General features: G+C 43.7%; 1 protein-coding gene across 3 annotated transcripts; it reads right to left on the bottom strand.

Annotated features, from left to right (window-relative positions):
- Positions 1 to 144: 144 nt before the first annotated feature.
- LOC112225593 (vesicle-trafficking protein SEC22a) lies at positions 145 to 27,734 on the bottom strand. 3 transcript variants are annotated; one of them, XM_024389685.2, is made up of 8 exons: positions 21,397 to 21,518; positions 11,339 to 11,429; positions 10,894 to 11,111; positions 7,904 to 8,067; positions 7,326 to 7,505; positions 5,154 to 5,272; positions 4,792 to 4,857; positions 145 to 4,162 (listed from the first exon to the last, which is right to left on the bottom strand). In XM_024389685.2, the coding sequence occupies exons 3-8, from the start codon at positions 11,076 to 11,078 to the stop codon at positions 3,962 to 3,964; spliced, it is 915 nt and encodes a 304-aa protein (XP_024245453.1). In that variant the 5' UTR covers positions 11,079 to 11,111; positions 11,339 to 11,429; positions 21,397 to 21,518; the 3' UTR covers positions 145 to 3,961. The 3 variants fall into 3 exon arrangements, with proteins under 3 accessions (XP_024245453.1, XP_024245454.1, XP_024245452.1); XM_024389686.2 differs by lacking the exons at positions 11,339 to 11,429; positions 21,397 to 21,518 and adding an exon at positions 27,597 to 27,734; XM_024389684.2 differs by lacking the exon at positions 11,339 to 11,429 and having other exon boundaries at positions 21,397 to 21,519.

Below are 27,734 nucleotides of genomic sequence, written 5' to 3'. Positions count from 1 at the left end.
ATAGAGCCCTTATCCTCTGGTCTTTACTCTTTTCAAACTAAAAACCCTCCTTCCACTAGAAACATGAGGGATCTTACTCTACTGCTATAACCCATTCAGTCCCTCTCCACTCCTCAAAATGGTGCCATTTTTTGCTTTTCTTGCTTTTTTTTTTTTTTTTTTTTTTACTGTGTCATTGGTGTTGTTTGAGATTGTTCTTTACTTTCTGCTACTTTGAAAATAAGCAAGGAAAATACAGTGCCATTGAATTCAATTGACCTTTAATGTGCGTTCTCAAACTGTGGGGGAGGGGGCAGACCTCTGCTAGGGAGGAGCATAGCTCCCTTTTTCTCCCTATATTTGGACAAAGGATGAACCTCGTGAGGTTTTCACTAGATGGAGCGGAGAGAAGAAGAATGACATCAGTGTGTCTTGAGTCAGGACTTGCATAACCTGGTTGCCGTCTGTTCAGCTATTACATTCCACAAGGAGTGTTAGCTAAGAGGACTGGTACCCAGACTAAACCGTGGGATGTCTTCGCTTTCTATCATGTCAAACACTAAGCGTCTTTCTTTGTTACATTCAATAAACCACTAAAATGGCACTTGTTGACAACGCCTTTTTATTTGATGTGGCATCCTATAGCTCTCCTTCTATAACCTTATGGTTGTTTCAGATGTACACCCATAGATTTATTTTGGTCTTTGATGATCCAAATGGTAATATGTTTCAACATTACTAATAGAAAGAAGAGAGAACTTAACCAGCCAGCTTGCCTGCCATTTCGCTGAACTGCTCGAGTTGATTGTTCCGATAGATCTACATATAGGACACAAATTCAAAAGGATCTCTACGATTGTTCCTCTAGATCTCCAGAGGGGGGCAGCATTACACTGTCATTGGTACAAATCCTAACAGATGGGCTGTACTAAAAACAATGGCTCCCTTTCTATTTTCTTCATTAATAATACAGCTATATGAAAGCAATATGGTGATTTAGAATTCGTACCAAATAGTACCCAATCACCTATATAGTGCACTACTTTTGACCAGGACCCATAAGAGCCCTGATCAAAAGTAGTGCACTATATAGGTGACAGTAAATCTGTCAGAAATGGCACCCTGACTAATGACCCTTGGTTGTGAATTATACATGTTATTAGATAGACTACGTATACAGCTTAAGCACTGATAAACTACAATATGAACAGGCCTATTTTATCTGCCCCTCTGCAAATTGCCCATAAATAATTGTTAACTTAGTTAAGCGAGTAAGACTGACTGTACTTAAATGCAATGGCCACAGTCCCCATAAACTGGAGACTACAGAGGAAACAGTCCCCATAAACTGGAGACTAGAGGAAACAGTCCCCATAAACTGGAGACTACAGAGGAAACAGTCCCCATAAACTGGAGACTACAGAGGAAACAGTCCAAGCCCATAGAATAGATGGTGGATGTAACCTTTGTAGCCTACTGATCAATTCATTTAACAGGCTTTACTGTGTACGAAAACTGTTGAGTTAAATCTTTACAAAGAGGGGAAGGTAGAAGTGCTTTAAATGCCCTGCACTTCAAAGGAAATCACTGCATAATACAGCTGGATGAAGACAATGATTTGTCAGGACTCATAAATTGGTAATCTTGCCGAGTCCATGCCCTTTAAAAGCAGCACACCACGGTTGCTGTGGACAGTGTCAAAATAACGTAGATTATGTCTGTATTAGTCACAAATAGGCCTAGATGGCAACGGACTTCCCCTCACTTGCATTCAAATTTAAAGTGCTGTCCAAATGAGTTACAATTCCCCTTCTAATACCTACGACTTCTTCTGCATTCAACCTTACACTTCCTGATTTGTATTTATTAGGGATCCCCATTATCTGCTGCCAAGGCACAAGGGGGATTTTTTATATGAAACTCGTTTGAAATAACAATTAGAAATGCACTACACCGGTTCGCCTCAGGTGTAGTAGATTATGGATCGGTATGGTATCCATTTGGAATCATTTCTATTGCGCTGATACAGGCACTACATTTAATGGTACGTTACACATACAGTAAAGGAGTCAAGAAACATCTAAGAAACGTTATAGTGCCTTTCTGAAAGTATTCACACCCCTTGGCTTGGACATTTAGGGCAAGACTTGAAAATGGCTGTCTAGCAATGATCAACAACCAACTTAACAGAGCTTGAAGAATTTAAAGAATGTGGAAATAGTAAACTACTTGGTTATGCACACACCATTAGCAAAATGAGGATCTGTTTAATGGTTGTATATTTAGTTACATTACATTGACTGCAAAAGTATGTAATTAGAAACAGCCAGGGGCGCAACTTTGGTTTTAGAAGTGGGGGGAGACTTTTTATTCAGTCGGATAAACACCCTACCCGAATGCTCGGAGGCATCTGCATGGTCCTAAAGCACACCGTTAACACATTTTGTATGACATTCCAGTGATTCAACTGGGGGGGGGGTAAAAATGCACCATACGCAGTGAAAGTTGCACCCCTGGAGACAGCCAATATCAAATAAAACATTTAAGTCCTAGATGTCATACTGGAGGCTAATTTAGGTCACAAAGGTCAAGTACCACAGTCTGCTAAGATGTACAGGCTAATAGAAAACATGTTGGCCATTGTTGATGACAAATCTTAAGGGTTGGATCAGTGCAGTAGTGCCCAGATATACATGTAGTTTGTTGCCAGATGTTCATAATACTTGGTTCCGTGTTTATACTCTCCACTCATGCAATGACTCTCTAGTGTCTGACTGACACTGGCCACTCCACCCCCCCAAAAAACTAACATTGTTGGCACAATCCCTTAACTCATCATTAAATTAACAATGTTTCTAGGAAGTTTACTGACATTGTCCTCAGTAATTTCTGCTTCTGACATGACAAACATTTCTGCAATATAATCCAAAAGCTATGCAAAATAAATGATGCATTGGAAAATACATGGCAAAAGAAAAGAAATGCATTGAGTATTTTTGGAAGTAACCATTTCTGCTACAATATAAGTAACTCGTCTAGCTCCTCTCCTACTCTGGCCTTTAGAGTAATACCCTGAAACGTCGGGATGGCAGATGGCTCACAGGTCAATTAAACCCTTTCCAGCAGTGGCTGCTGTTACCACCACTGCACCAGGAGGTCTGGCAGATGATATGGAGTTGATAAGGTTGGCCTCCCAGTGATGAAAACAGTGGGATAACACCACCACATTACATGTGCCATGCCAAACTCAGCTTTCAAGCAATCGTATATTCATTAAGCCTGCAACAAAGTACATGGAAGTAACAGGTGTGACATGATCATACACATTATTTTGAATAAATTATTCTCAAAATCAATAAAACAAATCTTTACGAGCCAAGAGATTTAATAACATATGATACTGGGGTGGCAGGTAGCCTAACGGTTAAGAGCATTGGGTCAGTAACCAAAATGTCGCTGGTTTGAATCCCCGAGCCGACTAGGTATAAATAAAAAAAAGTGGATATGCCCTTTAGGAAGGCACTTAACACTAATTTCTCCTATATTCACTCTGGATAAGAGCGTCTGCTAAATTACTTCAACTATACATGTCTGATGCCAGAGATTCAATTTAAGTCAAAAACCCCTGTTCAGACTCCTGATGATTACCCCAAACATATTCATATGAATATTATTAGCCAATTATTTGGCTGTAGTGGCACCACCCATTAATCCTATTGGGCCGTATCACTTTGAGGCCACGCTAAAGTGAGCTCAGCATCCAACGGGATTGAGGCAGGGCCAGGCTGGCTCACAGTCCTGAGCTGTGGTGGGGAAGAAACATGATAAAGAGAGCAGGAGTCACTTCTTTGCTCCGTAGCCTTAGACATGGTTTTGTTGTTGGTGGTTGGTTGTAAAATTACTATATTTGTTGGGTTTTGTCAGACACTGAAGTTGTTTATTTCTTATTGTTTGACTGTAAGTCTCGTAGTTGTAGTTTTTGTCAGACGTTGTAGTCCGGAGCTTTGCCCTGCGGCTGCCTCAGTCTGATCTGTAGTGTCATGAAGGCCCCTACAGTCACATGGAAGAGGATCTGCCACACATTCCTCAGTTCATAAAGGTACATGTTGGACAGACAGATCAGGGCGAAGGCCAGGAATGACTTACTGTTCCTCCACACAGAGAAGTACGCAAACAGGGAACACTGAAGAGAGGGAGAGAAAGGGAGAGATGGAGTGAGAGACAGACACCGGGAAGCAGAGAAGAGTCACCTTCTGTGAGAACAATAGAGATACTTCATTGTATTGAAAATCCCTTGCAGGAGACCAATCTTTCTTTGCTTTCAAACTATGTCCAATATTTGACCTTTACTCAAGGGTGCCCCAATTATTTAGTGCAAGCTTAAATCAACTACCAGCAATAAAATGACAAGCCCTATTCTGCAACATAAATGTAATACATATTATTTGCACTTTTCAATGTACAATTATGTGTAAACTGTAGCTAGACTCTAACAACCCCCTCTGTACAGATGCAAAGTGCAAGGTTGTTTTTAATTTATTTAACTAGGCAAGTCAGTTAAGAACAAATTCTTATTTACAATGACGGCCTACCCCGGCCAAACCCTAACGACCTTGCGCCAATTGTGCACCACCCTATGGGACTTCCAATCACGGACGGTTGTGATACAGCCTGGAATCAAACCAGAGTCTGTAGTGACTCCTCTAGCACTGAGAAGCAATGGCTTAGACCACTGTGTCACTCGGGAGCCCCACCTCACTCATCAGTGACTGCCAGAAGGAGACAAGACAGCTCTTGCTCGCTATGACTTACCTGATACAGACAGGCTGCTGTGCCCAGGAAAAAGGCAATCACGTAATTAAAGTCTTCGTCGTCGTTCTGCCGGCAAACCAATGGGGGATGAAGACAAGGGAGAGAAGAAAAGATAGCGAGGTCAATGTCCAGCAGTAGGTAGGCTTGAAACAAGGCTTGGTGAAACTGGTACGACAAGAAAGCCAACAAAAGCATTGGACAAAAAAAGCCTCTGAAAAGCAATAATAAGCATACCCACTAAGAAATACAGGTATTACAAACTGTTCATATGAAATGGCTTGGATTAGTTATAGCTACAGGGGGTCACTTTGGACTTTCCCACTGAATTAAATAGAGTAATGTATCCATCGCTCTGGCATTACCTGTATGGTGCTCTCTATAGCATGAACCCCTCGGAGTAGATTGAGGCCTCCACAGAGGATGCTCAGCACACAGGAGACTATGCCAGGTAGAGTCACAGGATCAAGCTGTTGGCTGGGAGCTGGGCGGAGAAGGGAACTGTTAAGAGCCAGCAGCAATGACCAGGCCAATGAGCAATTGACACATTAAGAGACTATACAGACTGAGATACGTTGTGATTCTGAAGGACATCACAATACAGACTCAGTGCCAGAGGCTGCCTTGACCTAAGGTAGGGTGCAGCTAAATTCTTATAAATATGATGAATAGCTACAGAGCAGGATTAGGTTCAGGGTATAGACATGGTCAACCACTGCACTATACCATCATGTGCAATCTTAGAATTCTCCTAACATTTGAAGAGAAACCAGTGGCTAAATCCCAAAATGACAATGTTTTGATGATCATCCCTTCACAGTGAGTGACAGGAAAGTGAATATGAATGCAGTGGTTCTTGAGGGAGACAGAGGAGCTGTGGTGACCCAGGGCACAATCATTTAGCTGGGATTACTGAGGTGTGAAGGTACCAACAGAGTGGTGGTGGGCCGGTCTCAGTCAGGGATCACTAATGGAGGGGCCACCCACACACACACGACAGCTGAATGCCAAGGTGTCCTTCAAAGAGCTGACCCTATAGGGCTTTCAAGTGATTAACTTTGGTTCTGTTCCAAACATGTTCCCAACCAAGCTGTCCATGAGGTATGGAATGGATGGAAGCCATTTTCAACATGTGCTAACATGACAGAAGGAGATGTCTACAGTAAAGGCTTAGGTGAACAGGAAAAGGGAGGATTAGAATGAGGTGGATGGAACGCAAATCAAATCAATTTGTCATTCAGTACACAGTGATCATGTTAAAGCTTAAGTAAAGAGCCTTACACGTTTACTGTGTGTGAAAACACAAAAGGCAGGTAGGCACTTTGAAAAACACCTCAATGTGCATAAACTAGCGTATGAGTTTGTCAACGGATGGCTGAATGTGAAAGACTAAGCTGTGTAATAGACAACTCAACTGTAACTACAGTTGCAGGCACTAAAAAAATATGTTTGTTAAAACCCTGTAGGGCGGTACAGGTTGATGAGAAAATATCATAACCTAACTAAAGCGTCTTAGGGTTAGGCCCCCTTTTTCTCAATTTCCGCCTGAATGACGTGTCCAAAGTAAACTGCCTGTTGCTCAGGCCCTGAAGCCAGGATATGCATATAATTGGTACCATTGGAAAGAAAACACTTTGAAGATTGTAGAAATGTTTAAATAAATATAGGAGGAAATCCAAAGAAAAACACAACCAGAATTGTTGGGGGGGGAGAGAGACCATGCTTTTACATTTGCAAGTATAAGGGCATACTCAATTCTAGCTCCCAGGATGCAATTCCGATAGACTGCTGACACCCTGTGGAAGCTATGTTCAAGGTTTCAGGCTTGTAACTTCCAAAGCGAATAAGAAATATCAGTTTTAGTACAGGGACAGAGTCTTGGAAATGTGTGTTTGCGCGCGCCATGAATAAAGGACGCATCTGCTAAAATCCTATTGAACATACTTGTTTCCGTAAGAAATATTATAGTTTGATTACATTTTAGGGTATCTGAGGAGTAGATAGAAATGTATTTTGACTTGTTGAAAGAAAGTTTAGGGGTAGATTTTCGGATTCCTTTCTTTATGTTGAGCGAGTGGATTTCTCAAATCGTTGGTGCCAACTAAACAGACTTTTTGGGATATAAAGAAGGATTTTATCCAACAGAACGACATGTTATAGCTGGGACCCTTTGGATGACAAATCAGAGGAAGATTTTCAAAAGTGAATATTTAAAATCGCCATTTGTGAATTTATGAAACCTGTGCCGGCGGAAAAATATTTTGATGTGGGGCACCGTCCTCAAACAATCACATGGCATGTTTTCGCTGTAATAGCTACTGTAAATGGGACAGTGCAGTTAGATTAACAATAATTTAAGCTTTCAAGCAATATAAGACACTTGTATGTACCTAAATGTTTAATATCCATAATTTTTATGATTATTTATTTGAATTGAGCACCCTCCAGTTTCACCGGAAGTTGTCCCGCTAGTAGGACGTCTAGCCCGAAGAAGTTTTCCCACAACTACCCTGTGTGTGTCTGTGTGGGGTACCTACTTATGCCCTTGTACTTGGAGGGGGTGTGGTATGAGAAGCCGTTGATGGATCCTAGGTCCTCAGGGGACAGCTGGTAGGGCGGTCGAAGTTTGATCTCTGTTTGCATGTCGGCCAGGTTGATCTTAGTGGACAGAGAGCGGGGGCTGTTGAAACGCTGCTTCGTCTTCTGGATGAAGTTGTCTGGATGAGGCCGCAACACAAGTATGAAGGGTGTGAGAATAGAGAATTCTATCATGAAAATACAACCTAGGAATTGTATGTTCCTGCGGGTACAGTATAAACATGCTCTAAAATGTTTGGGCATGCTAGTGGGTTAGTTTCCTGAGACCACCCATACGCAAAAATAATACGTGTCTGCTAAATGGAATATAATATATTTTTGAAAGTGTCAAACCAGGGAAACCTAGCCTGGTCCCAGATCTGTTTGTGCAGTCTAGTCTTGTCAACACTACAGTCATGGTCACGCCAGGAGTAGGCAGAAAAGCACAAACAGATCTGGGACCAGGCTAAGGGAAACCCTGTGCTTCTAAAGTAAGACAATGCATGGGTTTGTTAGGAAAACAAGAGGAGAGACTCACCCAACTCGATGAAGGAGTATGGCCTCACAGCGCTATTAACACGCTTGGTGTCGTACGTGACGATGAACTCCCTTTGCAGCTCATCCAGGAAACAGAAGGCCAGGACGTTGGGGTAGGTCTCTGTACATACCATCAGATAACCCACACCCAGAGAGCAGGTGAAACTGAAACAGACACAGAGTGAGCAGGAATACAGTGGACTATTATTTCCTGCAATTACAATGCTGAACAGTGGGAAGCACAGTGAGTTCAGTAGTATTCATAAACAAAAACATGAGATGTCCCTGCATGTTATTCAGGATCAAAATGATATTTGGAGATATAAAACTGGCATTATAATAGCTATGCAAGATTACCATTTAAGATATTACACAAAAAAGGAACCTCGCCAGAGGTGTTTCCAACCAACCTGGTTTGCAGTGTGCTAAGAGTGTGCTAAGAGATGCCAGTATCGGTCTCTCTTAATTTCTTTACAGAAAGATTAAAACACGCATTAAATGGGGAGGGGGAACAGCTAGCTCACTCTCTTTTCCCTCTGCTTATGAAGTATGGGTGCTGAATTATGGTCATTTGGAGAGTGCCAGGGAGGGAGGGACAAAAATCATAGCATCCACTCAACTGGAGCTCAGCAGAGCTCCTCGAAGGGCCAATACATCGGCGTTAAGCATTGCCCAAAAGGAGCTTTAAATCAGATTACCCAGTGACTTAACTGCTGTCTGGCATGTCCTCAGTCTCTTTCCTTCACAGTGAGGCCGATGTTGGGCCTTGATTAAAGGACCTCATGATAACAAATGAGGCTTCAGACTGTAGAGTGGATGGCCAACCAACCCTGCTCCTAGAGGGAGGAATGTGTGCGCGCGCACACACACACACACACACACACACACACACACACACACACACACACACCTCATTCAAGCCAATATCTGCTGTCTAATGGTGTTCTTCAGGTCTGAAAGTAAGATTTCTAGGATGATTCCAGTGTTTCCAACTCGGAAATTATGTCTTAGTCGGTGCTCGTTTTTGTCCGATCTAAAAATGGCCGGCGCTTTTGAACACGGCATTAATGGGACCAAGTGACTAATAACCCATGTCCATGTGAACAGATGGATTTTGTAATGCCGCAGTTGTGTTTCTTGAAACAGTTTGGTCAATTACAATTGTCAGGCTGTCACAAAACTCATATTAGGGGAATTGGAGCATTTCAGGAAAGAGCTTTAATAGATATTCACAAAACAAGGAAAAGTGCACTTTGTTGTGACATCAGCAATAGGACAGAATCAAGGTGACCGTTTTACCGACACATCGGCAGTCATGACCACAGAAAGATTCCACACTACCGTTGAGTCACGGTAATCTCCTCTTATGCACTCTGGACATGTGTTGGTTGGGGTCTCTAAAGTGATGACTCATTCAAAACGCCCGTATGCATATTAGAGCCTATACATATACCTTATGAGCTCAAGTCTGCAAAACAAACAAAAAAAACTACTACAATTCTGATTGTGTGAGGCCTCCCGAGTTGCGCAGTGGTCTAAGGCACTGCATCGCAGTTGCTAGCTGTGCCACAAGAGATCCTGGTTCGAGTCCAGGCTCATGAGGCGGCGCACAATTGGCCCAGCGTCGTCCGGGTTAGGGGAGGGTTTGGCAGAGATGTCCTTGTCCCATCACGCTCAAGTGATGGGACAAGAGTCCATGGCCGGAGGCTCCCCGGTGGCGCAGTGGTTAAGGGCGCTGTACTGCAGCGCCAGCTGTGCCACCAGACTCTGGGTTCGCGCCCAGGCTCTGTCGTAACCAACCGGGAAGTCCTCAGGGCGACGCACAATTGGCCTAGCGTCGTCCGGGTTAGGCCGGTAGGGATATCCTTGTCTCATCGCGCACCAGCGAATCCTGTGGCGGGCCGGGCGCAGATCGAGGTTCCCAGGTGCACAGTGTTTCCTCCGACACATTGGTGCGGCTGGCTTCCGGGTTGGATGCGCGCTGTGTTAAGAAGCAGTGTGGCTTGGTTGGGTTGTGTATTGGAGGACGCATGACTTTCGACCTTCGTCTCTCCTGAGCCCGTACGGGAGTTGTAGCGATGAGACAAAAGATAGTAGCTACTAACAATTGGATACCACGAAATTGGGGAGAACAAGGGGGTAAAATTAAATAAATAATAATTATAATTTTTTTTTAAATTAAAAGAGTCCATGGCCCTTTTTACATTTTTATTAGCCTGTGTGTTTATACAACTTTCAAAATGATTCCACCAATCTTACAAGGTCAGTGACAAACTACCACAAAAGTGTATTTTGAATACTCAAATATATTTGGGCACAGCAGAGCTTCAGAGTAGGTGACTAGAGTGACTTCCTGGACGAGACCCCATTTTGTTACATTCCCCAGGAAGACCCCCCAAAAAAAAGTGTTGCTCAAACTAAGTCCACTGAAAGTTATAGCAACAACAACTGGGACCTAAAAGACATGCACCATGAACCCCCACTAAAATTTGCCTAAGAAGCAAACCAAAATAAAAACCCACCAAACAGACAGGAAACATTCCAAAAAGGTGACAAAACAAAAGCAGATAAAGGTTTGTTTGTTAGAAATAAAAATGGGGATAGCCAACTAATGGTGTTAACCCCCAGCATCTATGAAGACAACTAGAGCACTGGGCCAGCCCCTCATAAATAGCACCAAGGCCAGCACAGGTGAAACACCTTAACACTAATGAGATGGCAACCAGCACAGGTGTAACACATACTGACTAACGAGGTCACCAATCGGTGCAGTCTATGTGCTAACAAGCTATACGTACTCAAGTCCAACCTCAAAACATAAATGGAAAAACCAAACCCTATACCACCCTTTATGATTATGATTCAGTTAAATTATACTTAGCATGTTAGCACAATGACTGGAAGTCTATGGGTAACGCTAGTTAGCAACTGGCCTAGCACTAGTTAGCAAAACCTCCTGAAGTATCCCATTAAGTGTGACTTGCAACTTACTTGATATTGTACTGTCCAGCCTTCAGAGTGCATCGGTCAGGGAACTGGCTGAGCTTCTTAGACAGTGCTTTGACTTGCTTCTTGGTTTCCTGAAGGCCTTTGTCCTGCTCGTAGTCTGTGGAGGCAGACAGGGGTAGACCGTCCACCACCCGTACCACAGAGGCAAACAAGACCATTGACATCATACAGCTGGCTAGCTCTACACACTCACTGGAAACCTAAAAGAAAAAAATGGAACATGTTCATAGAGCATGATATTTGTGAATTCATTAGCATTCTGATAAAATAGGCCTAGTTTAACAGAATTGCCAGCATATCAATATTACCATAGCTATAGCTAATTCACATTATTTTGGGTAGCCTTGTGTAACACTAGAATAGATCATAATAAATGGGACAACTGAAGTTAGTGCAGGACTAATCTTTGTCTGCCACGGTTCGGTACCTTGGATAGCAGTTTTTCAAAGTGCTAATAGCTTGCCCTTGGTCATGAATCTCAGTTCCATTACACTGCAGTCATTGGAAGAAGGCGTCTTCTGTATGGGGAAGTTTTGTTAAAAACTTGTGCGTTTTCAATGTTTACTAAAATAAAACTTATACAATGAATAGCCTGAGACTCATTGGCCTTGGCTCATTTTCTGTGAAGAACATGCAAAATAACACCCCCTTACATATTCATATTACATATGTGGTTTCGAAGGTAATAAAAGTGCTCATGTAGGTAAAAACAAGTAAAAATTAAACAAAAGGTTTTCTGTGTGCCGTCACCTGTGTTCTACCTCCCTGGGCCTGCTGTTCCAACAAACGACAAGAACCTGTCTCTTGCTTTTCTCGCACTCTTTACCCGTTGTAGTGTGAGAAACTACACAACGTCTTGACGGGAGCCTGTACAAATGTTATTACGATACATTGTAAAAAAAGTAATAAAAACGCAGTATTTTCCCACACTAACCCAGCCAGGTGCAAATTGAGAGGGACACATAAAACAGCTTTGCGTGTGTGGCTCCTTAACACAATGAATCAGTATGGCAAAAATCTCTGCTCAGGGGGCCTTAGAAACCATTTTTGCACACAGAGAAGCTAGCATGGAAGGAGCATCTTCCACTTTGGAAGATGAAGAATTTTCAGAATATGAGGATCATGTTTGTCAATTCAGAATCTGACAGAGTTAGAAGAAGAGGATGAGATTGACCCCCAGCCATCCCCAGGACCAGCCCGTCAGCAGCCATCCCCAGGACCAGTCCGTCAGCAGCCAGCCCCAGGACCAGTCCAGCCCCACCAGCAGCAGCCAGCCCCAGGACCAGTCCGTCAGCAGCCAGCCCCAGGACCAGTCCGTCAGCAGCCAGCCCCAGGACCAGTCCGTCAGCAGCCAGCCCCAGGACCAGTCCGTCAGCAGCCAGCCCCAGGACCAGTCCGTCAGCAGCCAGCCCCAGGACCAGCCCCAGCCCCAGGACCCCAGGACCAGTCCGTCAGCAGCCAGCCCCAGGACCAGTCCGTCAGCAGCCAGCCCCAGGACCAGTCCGTCAGCAGCCAGCCCCAGGACCAGTCCGTCAGCATGGGGATAAACATGTTAGTAAAACGTTTTTTTCCCAAGGAATGACCCACCCTTCATGGCTGCCAATGTGATAAGGATGCAACCAGGGCCAACGCGGATGGCGGTTACTCATGTGCAGGACATAAAATCGTCTTTGAACTGTTCATGCCAGACACAATCCCAAAAAATCTTTCTTGACTGCACTAATTTGGAGGGAAGGTGCGTTTTTGGAGAGAGATGGAAGGAAATGGACCAAACTCATTTACATGCATACTTTGGGGTTCTTATCCTTGCTGGCGTTTTCAGATCCAATGGGAAATCCACAGAATCCCTTTGGGATGCAGACACTGGCAGAGATCTTTTCAGTGCAACCACGCCTCTGGGAAAACTTCCACATTATTTCCAGGATTAATCGTCTTCAATAACAGAGACACCAGACCAGCTAGGCAGCAAAGACAAGCTAGCTGCAATCAGGTCCGTGTGGGACAAGTGGATGGTTGCGTCCCACATGGCCAATAGCCAGGGAAAATGCAGAGCGCCAAATTCAAATTCATTTCTATAAAAATCGAACACATGCAAGATAGCAAATTAAAGCTACACTCGTTGTGAATCCAGCCAACATGTCAGATTTCAAAAAGGCTTTTCGGCGAAAGCACAAGATGCTGTTATCTGATGATAGCACAAGAATAAACAATGAGAGTAGCATATTTCAACTCTGCAGGCGCGACACAAAAGGCAGAAATAATATATAAATCATGTCTTACCTTTGACGAGCTTCTTTTGTTGGCACTCCTATATGTCCCATAAACATCACAAATGGTCCTTTTGTTCGATTAATTCCGTCGATATAGCCAAAACGTCAATTTATTTGGAGTGTTTGATCCAGAAAAACTGCTTCCAAATTACGCAACGTCGCTAAAAAATCTCAAAAGTTACCTGTAAAACTTGGCCAAAACATTTCAAACTACTTTTGTAATACAACTTTAGGTATTTCTAAACGTATATAAAATCTATCAAATTGAAGACAGGATGATCTGTGTTCAATACAGGAGCAAAACAAACTGACGCTTCTAGTAGCAAAACAAACAGACTTTTCTGGTTACGCGCCTCTATCAAAAAAGGTACACGTGAAGTGACGTTCGTTCTGAGCTATGGTACTTCTTCATTACACAAAGGAAAAACCTCAACCAATTTCTACAAACTGGTGACATCCAGTGGAAGCGGTAGAAACTGCAGGAAATTCTGGATTCCCCATGAAAACATATTGAAGAGACAACATCTGAATGGTTTGTCCTTGGGGTTTTGCCTGCTAAATAAGTTCTGTTATACACAGACATAACTCAAACAGTTTTAGAAACTTCAGAGTGTTTTCTATCCAATACTAATATGCATATATTAGGATCTGGGACAGAGGAGGAGGCAGTTCAGTTTGGGCACGCTATTTATCCAAAAGTGAAAATGCTGCCCCCTACCCCAAACAGGTTAACCTGTTTTATAACACTGGTCCCAACATTACTGTTGATGAGCAGTGTATGCAATTTAGGGTCCGCTGCCCCTTCAGGCAGTACATACCACAAAATATGGAATCATGATCTGGGCTGCCTGTGATGCTGCTTCATATGTGTGGAACTTGCAAGTGTATACAGGGAAGCCAGATGGAGGAGCCCCTGAGAAGAACCAAGGGATGCGGGTTGTCCTGGACGTGACACAGGGACTCCGTAGGCACAACATCACATGCGATAACTTTTTTTACTTCGCACAAGCTGGGACAGGAGCTCCTCAAGAGGAAGCTGACGATGGTAAGAACAGTACGAAAAAAAAAAAACAAGCCAGCGCTCCCACTTCTGCTGTTGAATACACAGAAGAGGCCTACCAATTCCTACAAATTTGAGTTCATGGCAGACACATCCCTAGTGTCCTATGTGCCAAAGAAAGGCAAAAATGTGGTACTCATGAGTACGCTGCATAGGGATGGGAGAATCTGTGGGCAGGAGTGTCAAAAACTAGAAATCATAATAAATTACAATTCCACAAAAGGAGGGGTGGACAATTTAGGCAAGCTGGTTACTGGCTATAGCTGCAAAAGGAGAACCCTACGCTGGATAATCATCAACATCTTGGACATCTCGGCATACAACACGTTCGTCATCTGGATGGCGTTGAACCCAGATTGGAACATAGAGAAGCTCCAGAGGAGACGGCTCTTTTTCGAGAAGCTGGGCAAGGCATTGGTAAGACCTCAAATCCAGAGGCTGCAACATATTCCAAGGACCCCAGCTTCTGCAGCCATCATGAGTAGCATTCAGGAGGAGGATGCTGGTGCCCCATCCACTCGAACCAACAACTCCAATACCAGAAGTAAGTGCGAGTGATGTTGTTGCACGTGTGTGCCTGACTCTCCTTCCCTGGCCTGCTGTAACTATATATCCAAGTGAGATATAAGTCAAATTCCTGAACTAAGTTCTCACCATTCTAGATTTCAGCCGGAAGCAACAAGAAATGCTGCGATGTGTGTGGACCCAAGAACGACAGGAAGACAAAATTCAGCAAAAAAAGTAACGTCCTCTAGAGGTCGACCGATTATGATTTTTCAACGCCGATACCGATTAATCTGACAATTTTTTGAAATGTATTTGTAATAATGACAATTACAACAATACTGAATGAACACTTATTTTAAATTAATATATCAATAAAATCAATTCAGCCTCAAATAAATAATGAAACATGTTCAATTTGGTTTAAATAAAGCAAAAACAAAGTGTTGGAGAAGAAAATAAAAGTGCAATATGTGCTATGTAAGAAAGCGAACGTTTCAGTTCCTTGCTCAGAACATATGAAAGCTGGTGGTTCCTTTTAACATGAGTCTTCAATATTCCCAGGTAAGAAGTTTTAGGTTGTAGTTATTATAGGACTATTTCCCTCTATACCATTTGTATTTCATTAACCTTTGACTATTGGATGTTTTTATAGGCAGTGTATACTGCCAGTGTAGCTTCCGTCCCTCTCCTCGCTCCTCCCTGGGCTCGAACCAGCAACACAACGACAACAGCCACCGTCGAAGCAGCGTTACCCATGCAGAGCAAGGGGAACAACTACTAGAAGGCTTAGAGCGCATGACATTTGAAACGCTATTAGCACGCGCTAACTAGCTAGCCATTTCACTTCGGTTACACTAGCCTCATCTCGGGAGTTGATAGGCTTGAAGTCATAAACAGCGCAATGCTTGACGAACAACGAAGAGCTGCTGGTAAAACGCACAAAAGTGCTGTTTGAATGAATGTTTACGCGCCTGCTTCTGCCTACCACCGCTGAGTCAGATACTTGTATGCAACGCAGGACACGCTAGATAATATCTAGTAATATCAACAACCATGTGTAGTTAACAAGTGATTATGATTTATTGTTTTTTTATTAGATACGTTTAATGCTAGCTAGCAACTTACCTTGGCTTACTGCATTCGTGTAACAGGCAGTCTAACATTCTTTGCTTCACGGAAACATGGCTCATTCGAGACAGGCTATCAGAGTCGGTACAGCCAGCTGGTTTCTTCACGCATCGCGCCGACAGAAACAAGCAGCTTTCTGGTAAGAGGAGGGGCGGGGGTGGTATGCCTTATGATTAACGAGACGTGGTGTGATCATAACATACAGGAACTCAAGTCCTTCAGTTCACCTGACTTAGAATTCCTCACAATCAAATGTCGACCGCATTATCTACCAAGGGAATTCTCTTCGACTATAATCATAGCCGTATATATCCCTCCCCCCAAGCAGACACAGATGGCCCTGAACGAACTTTATTTGACTCCATGCAAACTGGAAACCACATATCCTGAGGCTGCATTCATTGTAGCTGGGGATTTTAACAAGGCTAATCTGAAAACAAGCCTCCCTAAATTGTATCAGCATATCGATTGCGCAACCAGGGCTGGTAAAACCCTGGATCATTCTTATTCTAACTTCCGCGACGCATATAAGGCCCTCCCCCGCCCTCCTTTCGGAAAAGCTGACCACGAATCCATTTTGTTGCTCCCAGCCTACAGACAGAAACTAAAACAAGAAGCTCCCGCGCTCAGGTCTGTTCAACGCTGATCCGACCAATCTGATTCCACGCTTCAATCACGTGGATTGGGCTCCGCATTGGATTGGGCTCCGCATTGGATTGGGCTCCGCATTGGATTGGGCTCCGCATTGGATTGGGCTCCGCATTGGATTGGGCTCCGCATTGGATTGGGCTCCGCATTGGATTGGGCTCCGCATTGGACTGGGCTCCGCATTGGACTTGGGCTCCGCATTGGACTTGGGGCTCCGCATTGGACTGGGCTCCGCATTGGATTGGGCTCCGCATTGGATTGGGCTCCGCATTGGATTGGGCTCCGCATTGGATTGGGCTCCGCATTGGATTGGGCTCCGCATTGGATTGGGCTCCGCATTGCGTCCAACAACATTGACGAATACGCTGATTCGGTGAGCGAGTTCATTAGAAAGTGCATTGAACATGTTGTACCGATAGCAACGATTAAAACATTCCCAAACCAGAAACCGTGGATTGATGGCAGCATTCGGGTGAAACTGAAAGCGCAAACCACTGCTTTTAACCAGGGCAAGGTGACCAGAAACATGACCGAATACAAACAGTGTAGCTATTCCCTCCGCAAGGCAATCAAACAAGCTAAGCGTCAGTATAGAGACAAAGTAGTCGCAAATCAACGGCTCAGACACAAGAGGTATGTGGCAGGATCTACAGTCAATCACGGGTTACAAAAAGAAAACTAGCCCCATCGTGAGACAAGGATGTCTTGCTCCCAGACAGACTAAATAACTTCTTTGAGGACAATACAGTGCCACTGACACGGCAAGCAACCAAAACCTGTGGACTCTCCTTCACTGCAGCCGACGTGAGTAAAACCCACGCAAGGCTGCAGGCCAAGACGGCATCCCCAGCCGCGTCCTTCAGGAAACAGCAGAGGGAGCACCCCCCTATCCACATCGACGGGACAGTAGTGGAGAGGGTAGTAAGTTAAGTTCCTCGGCGTACACATCACGGACAAACTGAAGTGGTCCACTCACACAGACAGCATCGTGAAGAAGGCGCAGCAGCGCCTCTTCAACCTCAGGAGGCTGAAGAAATTTGGCTTGTCACCAAAAGCATTCACAAACTTCTACAGATGCACAAGCGAAAGCATCACCGCCTGGTACGGCAACTGCTCCGCCCACAACCGTAAGGCTCTCCAGAGGGTAGTGAGGTCTGCACATCAGACTGTTAAACAGCCACCACTAACATTGAGTGGCTGCTACCAACACACTGACTCAACTCCAGCCACTTTAATAATGGAAATTGATGTAAAAAATCTCACTAGCCACTTTAAACAATGCTACTTAATATGTCTACATACCCTACATTACTCATCTCATATGTATATACTGTACTCGATACAATCTACTACATCTTGCATATGCCGTTCTGTACCATCACTCATTCATTTATCTTTATGTACATGTTCTTTATCCCTTTACACTTGTGTGTATAAGTTTGTAGTTGTGGAATTGTTAGGTTAGCTTACTCGTTGGTCATTACTGCATTGTCGGAACTAGAAGGACAAGCATTTCGCTCCACTCGCATTAACATCTGCTAACCATGTGTATTTGACAAATAAAATGTGTATATGTGCAAATGAGGTAGGATAAGAGAGGTAAGGCAATAAATGGGCCAAAGTGGAAATTTCTTTTTACAGTATAGCAATTAAAACACTGGAGTGATAGATGTGCAAGTAGATATACTGGGATATAAAGGAGCAAAATAAATAAATAACAGTACGGGGATGAGGTAGTTGGATGGGCTATGTACAGGTGCAGTAATTTGTGAGCTGCTCTGATAGCTGGTGCTTAAAGATAGTGAGGGGATTAGGAGTCTCTGGCGATTTTTGCAGTTCATTCCAGTCATTGGCAGCAGAGAACTGGAAGGAAAGGCGGCCAAATGAGGAATTGGCTTTGGGGGTGACCAGTGAAATATACCTGCTGGGGTGCGTACTACGGGTGGGTGCTGCTATGTTGACCAGTGAGCTGAGAAGTCTTTTCTCGGTAAAGCCTCGCCTTATAGATGACCTGGAGCCAGTGGGTTTGGCGACAAATATGAAGCGAGGGCCAGCCAACAAGAGCATTGGGAGTAGTCGGTCGCAGTGGGGAGTTGTATATGGGGCTTTGGTGACAAAACGGATTGCACTGTGATAGCAAATTGGATGCAGTCTGGGTAGAGCGTTGGAGGCTATTTTGTAAATTACGTCACCAAAGTCAGGGATCGGTAGGATAGTCAGTTTTACAAGGGTGTTTGGCAGCATGAGTGAAGGAGGCTTTGTTGCGGAATAGGAAGCCGATTCTAGATATAATTTTGGATTGGAGATGCTTAATGTGAGTCTGGAAGGAGAGTTTATAGTCTAACCAGACATCTAGGTATTTGTAGTTGTCCACATATTCTATGACAGAACCGTCCAGAGTATTGATGCTGGACGGGCGGGCAGGTAGTGATCGGTTGAAGAGCATGCATTTAGTTTTACTTGCATTTAAGAGCAGTTGGAGGCCATGGAAGGAAGAGTTGTAATGGCATTGAAGCATGTCTGGAGGTTAGTGAACGCAGTGTCCAAAGAAGGGCCAGAAGTATACAGAATGGTGTCGTCTGCGTAGAGGTGGATCAGAGAATCACCAGCAGCAAGAGCGACATCATTGATGTATACAGAGAAGAGAGTCTGAGAAGTAGTTGGTGAACCAGGCGAGGCAGTAATTTAAGAAACCAAGGCTGCTGAGACTGCCAATAAGAATGTTGTGATTGACAGAGTCGAAAGCCTTGGCCAGGTTGATGAATACAGCTACACAGTATTGTCTCTTATCGATGGCGGTTACGATATCGTAAAGGACCTTGGGTTGACCTCAGCCACGCTCATGACTAGATTGGAAACCAGATTGCATAGCGGAGAAGGTACAGTGGGATTCGAAATGGTCGGTGATCTGATCATTAACTTGGCTTTCGAAGACTTTAGAAAGACAGGGTAGGATAGATATGTCTGTAGCAGTTTGGGTCTAGTGTCTCCCCCTTGGAAGAGGGGGATGACTGTGGCAGCTTTCCCATCTTAGGGGATCTCAGAAGATCTGAGAGGTTGAACAGGCTAGTAATAGGGGTTGCAACAATTTCAGCAGATCATTTTAGAAAGACAGGATCCATATGGTCTAGCCCGGCTGATTTGTAGGGGTCCAGATTTTGCAGCTCTTTCAGAACATCAACTTTCTGACCGTTTCCGCATGTAATGGCTGAGGGAAAGATTTTGTGTGTGTGTATATATATATATCTCTGTGCTCCGTTTAGTCTGCCTTTTTAATTAGTTTTTGGGCTAATAAACTGGATTTGGGTGAAGGATAAATGGGGGAGGCTTGGGCAAGTTGCAGTGAGGGGTGCAGGGCTGTTTTCGGGATAGGGGTAGCCAGGTGGAAAGCATGGCCAGCCGTAGAAAAATGCTTATTGAAATCCTCAGTTATCGTGGATTTATCGGTGATGACAGTGTTTCCTAGCCTCAGTGCAGTGGGCAGCTGGGAGGAGGTGCTCTTATTCTCCATGGACTTTAGTGTCCCAGAAGTTTTTGGAGTTAGTGCTACAGGATGCAAATTTCTGTTTGAAAAAGCTAGCTTTTGCTTTCCTAACTGCCTGTGTATATTGGTTCCTGACTTCCCTGAAAAGTATCATATCGCGGAGGCTATTCGATGCTAATGCAATACACCAAAGGATGTTCTGTGCTGGTCAAGGGCAGTCAGGTCTGGAGTGAACCAAGGGCTATATCTGTCCCTGGTTCTACATTTTTTGAAAGGGCCATGCTGATTTAAGATGGTGAGGAAAACACTTAAAGAACAACCAGGCATCCTCTACTGATGGAATGAGGTCAATATCCTTCCAGGACACCTGGGCCAGGTCGATTAGAAAGGCCTACTCACTGAAGTGTTTTAGGGAGCGTTTGACAGTGATGAGGGGTGGTCGTTTGACCGCAATTGTTTATGGTTCATTGAACAAGCATGGGAAACAGTGTTTAAACCCTTTACAATCAAGATCTGTGAAGTTATTTGGATTTTTTAAAATTATCTTTGACAGACAGGGTCTTTCAGCAACACAGACGCTCGTTGGCGCGCGCGAGCAGTGTGGGTGCAATAATTGAATAACATGGAATTCTAAATGTATTTTGCGACGCTCGGCACGCGACGTGTCAGGTCTGGTCAGCATGTTAGACCGCTGCGCCACTCGGGAGCGGTTTTGGAAGCATAAGGACCTCCTTACCTTTCATATCAGTGATAAATCATTTTCAAAAAACAAAGAGGTTCATTTAAATTGATACACACCTAACGTTACATATGGTTAAGGAGTAACTGTAGGCTTCAAGAGTACAGATTGGGCTACTTCATACGCCTCGCGAAAAATGTGCCCTCTCCAAGCCCCTGGATAGTAAGCTAACTGGCTACATTTGTCTTGAGTGAGCCTGCATTTGTCTCTCCATTGTTTACCAGGATATGGTACATGCATAAGCGATTGATAGCTCAGAAACACTGAACTAAAGCTAGCTAGGTTGATCAGCAGAATGCTGGCCAAATCATTTGTCGATGATGGTGCAAAATGTGATAGCAAGTTAGCAAACATCACTAGCTAGTTATCTTAACGTTACATTTAATAGTAGGACTACTCAGTTATTAAATGGGAATGCATAGCCACCTTTATCCATGTCGCATAATATCAATTAAAAAAGGGGCCACCTTTTTTAGCTAGCTACTCTCCTTTTGCTCTCTCCTAGTACTGTAAGTTAGCAAGCTACTGCACTCTAGCTAACATTAACTAGCTGTCAAGAGCTAAACTAACATGGCTTTCCAAACATATAACATTAATTGTTATTTTGTGAGCTAACCTGAACAGATGCGTGTGTTAATGCAACACTCACCGCAAAGTAGTTTATTTCTTGTAACGTAGCATCACCGGGCACCGTTTTTATTTGCCTACAATCTGTTGTGGCGCAAACGTACACGCAGGATAGATGCCGCGTTCGATATTAGTCGAAACTAGGTAGTTCCGTATTGCTAACTGGATAGTTGTACACGTGCCGCGTGTAAACCAGTTAGCAAGTTGGACATTTCGAGTTCCGACGGGGACATGAATGCGTTAAGAAACTCGTATGTTTACGTGTTTGACGGAACGGCTCGCTGTGCATTATGGGTCGTGCCAACGTGATGCGTGCGCAGGTTGACATTTATTGGGATGAGTCTGGTCTTGGAGGATGCACTGAGAGAATTCCGCTAGATTGTCCAGCTGCAAATTCGGCTTTATTGTAAACATATGAAAACAAGTGTATTTGTCTTAAAATTAAGGTTATGCACTAAGGTTAGCAGTGTGGTTAGTGGTTTAAAATAATATTTTCTGACTTTGTGGCTGTGCCAACTCGTGACCACTCTGCAGAGCTGCCTCTAGAACAAGATTCGTGACAAAACTGAAGCGTGAATGCATTCTCATCAGCACCACCTTAACACCAGCAAGAAATGGATGATTATTATGGATACCACAGCATATTGGAAAATAATGTCACTTTCATTCAATAACAGTCAGATATATACACTACTCAAAAAAATAAAGGGAACACTAAAATAACACATCCTAGATCTGAATGAATGAAATATTCTTATTAAATACTTTTTTCTTTACATAGTTGAATGTGCTGACAACAAAATCATAAAAATTATCAATGGAAATCAAATTTATCAACCCATGGAGGTCTGGATTTGGAGTCACACTCAAAATTAAAGTGGAAAAGCACACTACAGGCTGATCCAACTTTGATGTAATGTCCTTAAATCAAGTCAAAATGAGGCTCAGTAGTGTGTGTGGCCTCCACGTGCCTGTATGACCTCTCTACAACGCCTGGGCATGCTCCTGATGAGGTGGAGGATGGTCTCCTGAGGGATCTCCTCCCAGACCTGGACTAAAGCATCCGCCAACTCCTGGACAGTTTGTGATGCAACGTGGCTTTGGTGGATGGAGCGAGACATGATGTCCCAGATGTGCTCAATTGGATTCAGGTCTGGGGAACGGGCGGGCCAGTCCATAGCATCAATGCCTTCCTCTTGCAGGAACTGCTGACACACTCCAGCCACATGAGGTCTAGCATTGTCTTGCATTAGGAGGAACCCAGGGCCAACCGCACCAGCATATGGTCTCACAAGGGGTCTGAGAATCTCCTCTCGGTACCTAATGGCAATCAGGCTACCTCTGGCGAGCACATGGAGGGCTGTGCGGCCCCCCAAAGAAATGCCACCCCACATCATGACTGACCCACCGCCAAACCGGTCATGCTGGAGGATGTTGCAGGCAGCAGAACGTTCTCCACTGCGTCTCCAGATTGTCACGTCTGTCACATGTGCTCAGTGTGAACCTACTTTCATCTGTGAAGAGCACAGGGCGCCAGTGGTAAATTTGCCAATCTTGGTGTTCTCTGGCAAATGCCAAACGTCCTGCACGGTATTGGGCTGTAAGCACAACCCCCACCTGTGGACGTTGTGCCCTCATACCACCCTCATGGAGTCTCTTTCTGACCGTTTGAACAGACACATGCACATTTGTGGCATGCTGGAGGTCATTTTGCAGGGCTCTGGCAGTGCTCCTCCTTGCACAAAGGTGGAGGTAGCGGTCCTGCTGCTGGGTTGATGCCCTCCTACGGCCTCCTCCACGTCTCCTGATGTACTGGCCTGTCTCCTGGTAGCGCCTCCGTGCTCTGGACACTACGCTGACAGACACAGCAAACCTTCTTGTCACAGCTCGCATTGATGTGCCATCCTGGATGAGCTGCACTACCTGAGCCACTTGTGTGGGTTGTATTCAAAAGTGACCAAAACATCAGCCAGGAAGCATAGGAACTGAGAAGTGGTCTGTGGTCACCACCTGCAGAACCATTCCTTTATTGGGGGTGTCTTGCTAATTGCCTATAATTTCCACCTGTTGTCTAACCCATTTGCACAACAGCATGTGAAATTTGTCAATCAGTGTTGCTTCCTAAATGGACAGTTTGATTTCCCAGAAGTGTGATTGACTTGGAGTTACATTGTGTTGTTTAAGTGTTCCCTTTATTTTTTTGAGCAGTGTATATATTTGTATTGGTTGAAAAGGTTGGCTTTTTATATATGTTAGTACCAGTCAAAGGTTTGGACGCACCTACTCAGTCAAGGATTTCTTTATTTTTACTATTTTCTACATTGTAGAATAATAGTGAAGACATCAAAAATATGAAATAACACATGTAATCGTGTTGTAACCAAAAAATGTTTTACAAATCAAAATATATTTTTCAAAGTAGCCACCCTTTGCCTTGATGACGGCTTTGCACACTCTTGGCAACAAGCTTCATGAGGTAGTCCTGGAATGCATTTCAATTTACAGGCGTGCCTTGTTAAACGTTAATTTATGGAATTTCTTTCCTTCTTAATGCATTTGAGCCAATCAGTTGTGTTGTGACAAGGTAGGGGTGGTATACAGAAGATAACTCTATTTGGTAAAAGACCATGTCCATATTATGGCAAGAACAGCTCAAATAAGCAAAGAGAAAATGACAGTCCATCATTACTTTAAGACATGGCCAGTCAATCCGGAACATTAAGAACTTTGAAAGTTTCTTGAAGTGCAGTTGCAAAAACCATCAAGTGCTATGATGAAACTAGCTCTCATGAGGACCACCACAGGAAAAGAAGACCCAGAGTTACCTCTGTTGCAGAGGATATGTTCATTAGAATTACCTGCCTCAGAAATTGCAGCCAAAATTAATGCTTCAGAGTTCAAGTAACAGACACATCTCAACATCAACTGTTCAGAAGAGACTGTGGGAATCAGGCCTTCATGGTCGAATTGCGGCAGAGAAACCACTACTAAAGGACACCAAGAAGAGACTTGCTTGGGCCAAGAACACAAGCAATGGACATTAGACTAGTGGAAATCTGTCCTTGGTCTGATGAGTCCAAATTTGAGATTTTTGGTTCCAACGGTCTTGTCTATGTGAGATGCATAGTAGGTGAGTGGATTATCTCTGCGTGTGTGGTTCGCACCGTGAAGCATGGAGGAGGTGCTTTGCTGGTGACGCTGTGTTGGGTCATTAGGTTGGGTCACCTAAGGGCTATTTGACCAAGGGGTGATGCATCAGATGACCTGGCTTCCACAATCACCCGACCTCAACCCAATTGAGATGGTTTGGGATGAGTTGGACCGCAGAGTGAAGGAAAATCAGCCAACAAGTGCTCAGCATATGTGGGAACTCCTTCTAGACTGTTGGAAAAGAATTCCAGGTGAAGCTGGTTGAGAGAACGTCAAGAGTGTGCAAAGCTGTCATCAAGTCAAAGGGTGGCTACTTTTAATTATCTGAAATATAAACAAATTTAACCATTTTTGGGCTACTACTTGATTCTGTGTATTATTGGCTTCACTATTATTCTACAATTTAGACAATGGTAAAAATAAAGAAAAACCCTTGAATGAGTAGGTGTGTCCAAACTTTGACTGGTACTGTATATGTGAAATGTCTTGTGCAAGCATTTTCAGATATGTGTAAATAGAGCCGAATATATTGATAGAAGTCAACCTTGTAGATTTCTCTCGGACAAGGTATCAAAACGTTGCACCAGGGTAAGTCTACACGAAACAAATGTTTCTAAAATGTCATACGGAAAAAATGAATGGTGGAAAAACGATTGTAACCATTTCCCTGTTTGACTGCTAGGTTTTATGGGTATTATGACACCTACACTGTGGGGCTCTATTAACCCATTTTTACTACAACCTCCGAGTCCATTGGAAAGGATCAGCTTGAGAAAAGTGTAGAATCACTGATCTACAAACAGTATTCCCTACCAAACAATAGGCTTTGTAGCTGTACGATCCTTCATTGCACAGCTACATCTCCCCTGGCTTTGGCAATCCCCCCCCACCAAACAGACATGGATTTATTGGAGACAGCTCGTGTTAAAGATATCCTACCTGCAACAACCCTAGCAGATAATTCTGTAAATGCCAGTAAAAAAAATATATATTTTTGGGGAAAAGAGGCTGGACAGAACCAAAGCAAAGGAAGTAAAAGTTAAAGCTTACCACACTTATGGCGTTTTCATCCTGAAAAATTGCACCCACATTCCATGTGATCACCTTTATATCTGTAAAATGGTTTCACTTGCTCACCTCATGTGCACACTTCCCTGCACTGTCACATTAGCACTGTAGCACATCCTTGTTGGCAGTCTCCATTGCTTGAGCAAAGACCAATGCTCTATCAAAATTGTTAAGTTCAGCCTCCGATAATAACTTAATTTGGATCTGGTCATTATTTATGCCCCAACTAGCCTCTCAGCATTTCCTTAAGATTGTCCCAATAATTACAATGTTGTGCCAGTTTACGCAACACAGCTACATAGTCCACAACACTCTCCTCTGCATTTCTGTTCCTTGATTTAAACTTAAACCGTAGCACAATCTCACTCTGCTTCTGGTTGAAATGTGCTTTTAGCAGCTCCACCAGTTCCTTAGTGTTGATCTCCAGGGTTACCAGGACTCAGCATATTTCTCATAAGACAGTAGGTTTGGCCTATCACTGAACTCAACAGAATGGCTTTTTCTTGTCATCATCTTCTATTTAGTTTGCCTCGAAAAAATGACCAAGTACTTCACAGTATTCCACCAACGATTGCGTATGATGATCAAAGGGAAATACCAATCCTACTGTGGTAGCCATTTCTCTGTTAGCAGCTAGCTTCAGCTTTATTCGAGAATTATTGGCAGACTACACTCATTGTGGCCATTTACTAAATACCTCAAAACGAAATATGTTTTGGATGAACAAATTCATACTAATTAACCCCTCCCCCCCCAAAAAAACCACACCAAAGTCCCGCAAAAACTGTACTATTCAGATCCCTACACAGGCTCAGGAACCTGGGAGGGGTACCTTCTTCATTCAGTACTCCCTGTAACACTTTGGCTGTAAAATCCTAGAGATTCAGAAAGCTATTTGCCACCTTCACAGTGATATTGAGCTTCTTAGATGTTTTATTAGTTTGACTAGCGTAATTGATCTCTTATAAAACGCAACAAAGTCCACCTTCTTCACTATTAGTGTGTTGAGATTCTTCTCCTGCATGGCTTCACTGCAGACTGTGGGACATCCACTATCATCTCATTTAAACTCACTCCTTCAGCTATTTTCACTGCATTCACATTGAGACCTGCTGGATGGCCCTGATCCTAGTTACTGCGAACTCCATCTGTACAGGGCACTCTGGAAACGTGATTCCCGTCACAATTACAACAACATGCTTCATCTGACTCTTCAACTACTACATATTTATTTATTAGGCAAACACTTGCCACGCGTCCAAACTTTTTACAATTGTAACACTGCAGCGGCTTCTGTACATATCTCTGCATATTTCACCTACCCAAGTTTTGCATTAGTTGGGAGAACCACTTCACCAAACAACAGTAAAACCGATAGAATAAAAGAAGGAGCAAAGTCTGTCATTCGATTCAAGTTTGTCTACCACTCCTGGAATGTTATCCCTTAACCACACAGCCTCAATGTCCAACGAGACACCAGATGACATCTTTAACCCGGTGCCCTACTCTGAAAATCATAGCTTTCCACATCATACGTCAACATCTTGTTGAGTCTTCTTTAGCAGTTTTGACACACAGGAATTCAACGTCATACCGCTTCTGGTCACTCTGACCGATTTCACTTTACCCAAATTTTCCTTCTCCATAGACGAGACCACAAATGGGTCACCCAAAAAAACATATTTGTTTGTGAATTGCACTCCAACCATAAACTGCTGTTCATTTCCAACTTTATCCCTTTTAACTGCACTCTTCTTCACCAACTTCCACTCATTCTCACGCCAAGAGAATCGCACAATACTTCCACTTCCACCATTGCCCCTCCAGTCATCCCCCGGACTCCCTCACTTTTTGTTGTGAAAGATGCGAGAGTTTGTGTTCTCAAAGTAGCAGCCATAATGTTCGCATTCCAGCACAGCTGTTGCTTCACCAACTTTGTTCTCAATTTCCTCAATTTCGTCCACACTACTCGCTGCCATTTTCAACTCCCGGCCTACCGCTTACCTAGCTTCAGTCTTCCAGCTTGTGAATCCTTATGTCCGTGGAACGCAAACTTTTCATGCATCCAGTTGTCCTTTTACCTTTACCTCGTCGCCACTTGTAATAACCCATGGAACTCTTTATGGCTTAGAAGGAGTGACG

This window comes from Oncorhynchus tshawytscha, linkage group LG26 (genome assembly GCF_018296145.1).
Source record: "Oncorhynchus tshawytscha isolate Ot180627B linkage group LG26, Otsh_v2.0, whole genome shotgun sequence".
In the NCBI taxonomy this organism is placed as follows: domain Eukaryota; kingdom Metazoa; phylum Chordata; class Actinopteri; order Salmoniformes; family Salmonidae; genus Oncorhynchus; species Oncorhynchus tshawytscha.
The sequence above is the reverse complement of the archived record's forward strand: the minus strand, read 5'-3'. Positions and strand labels throughout refer to the sequence as shown.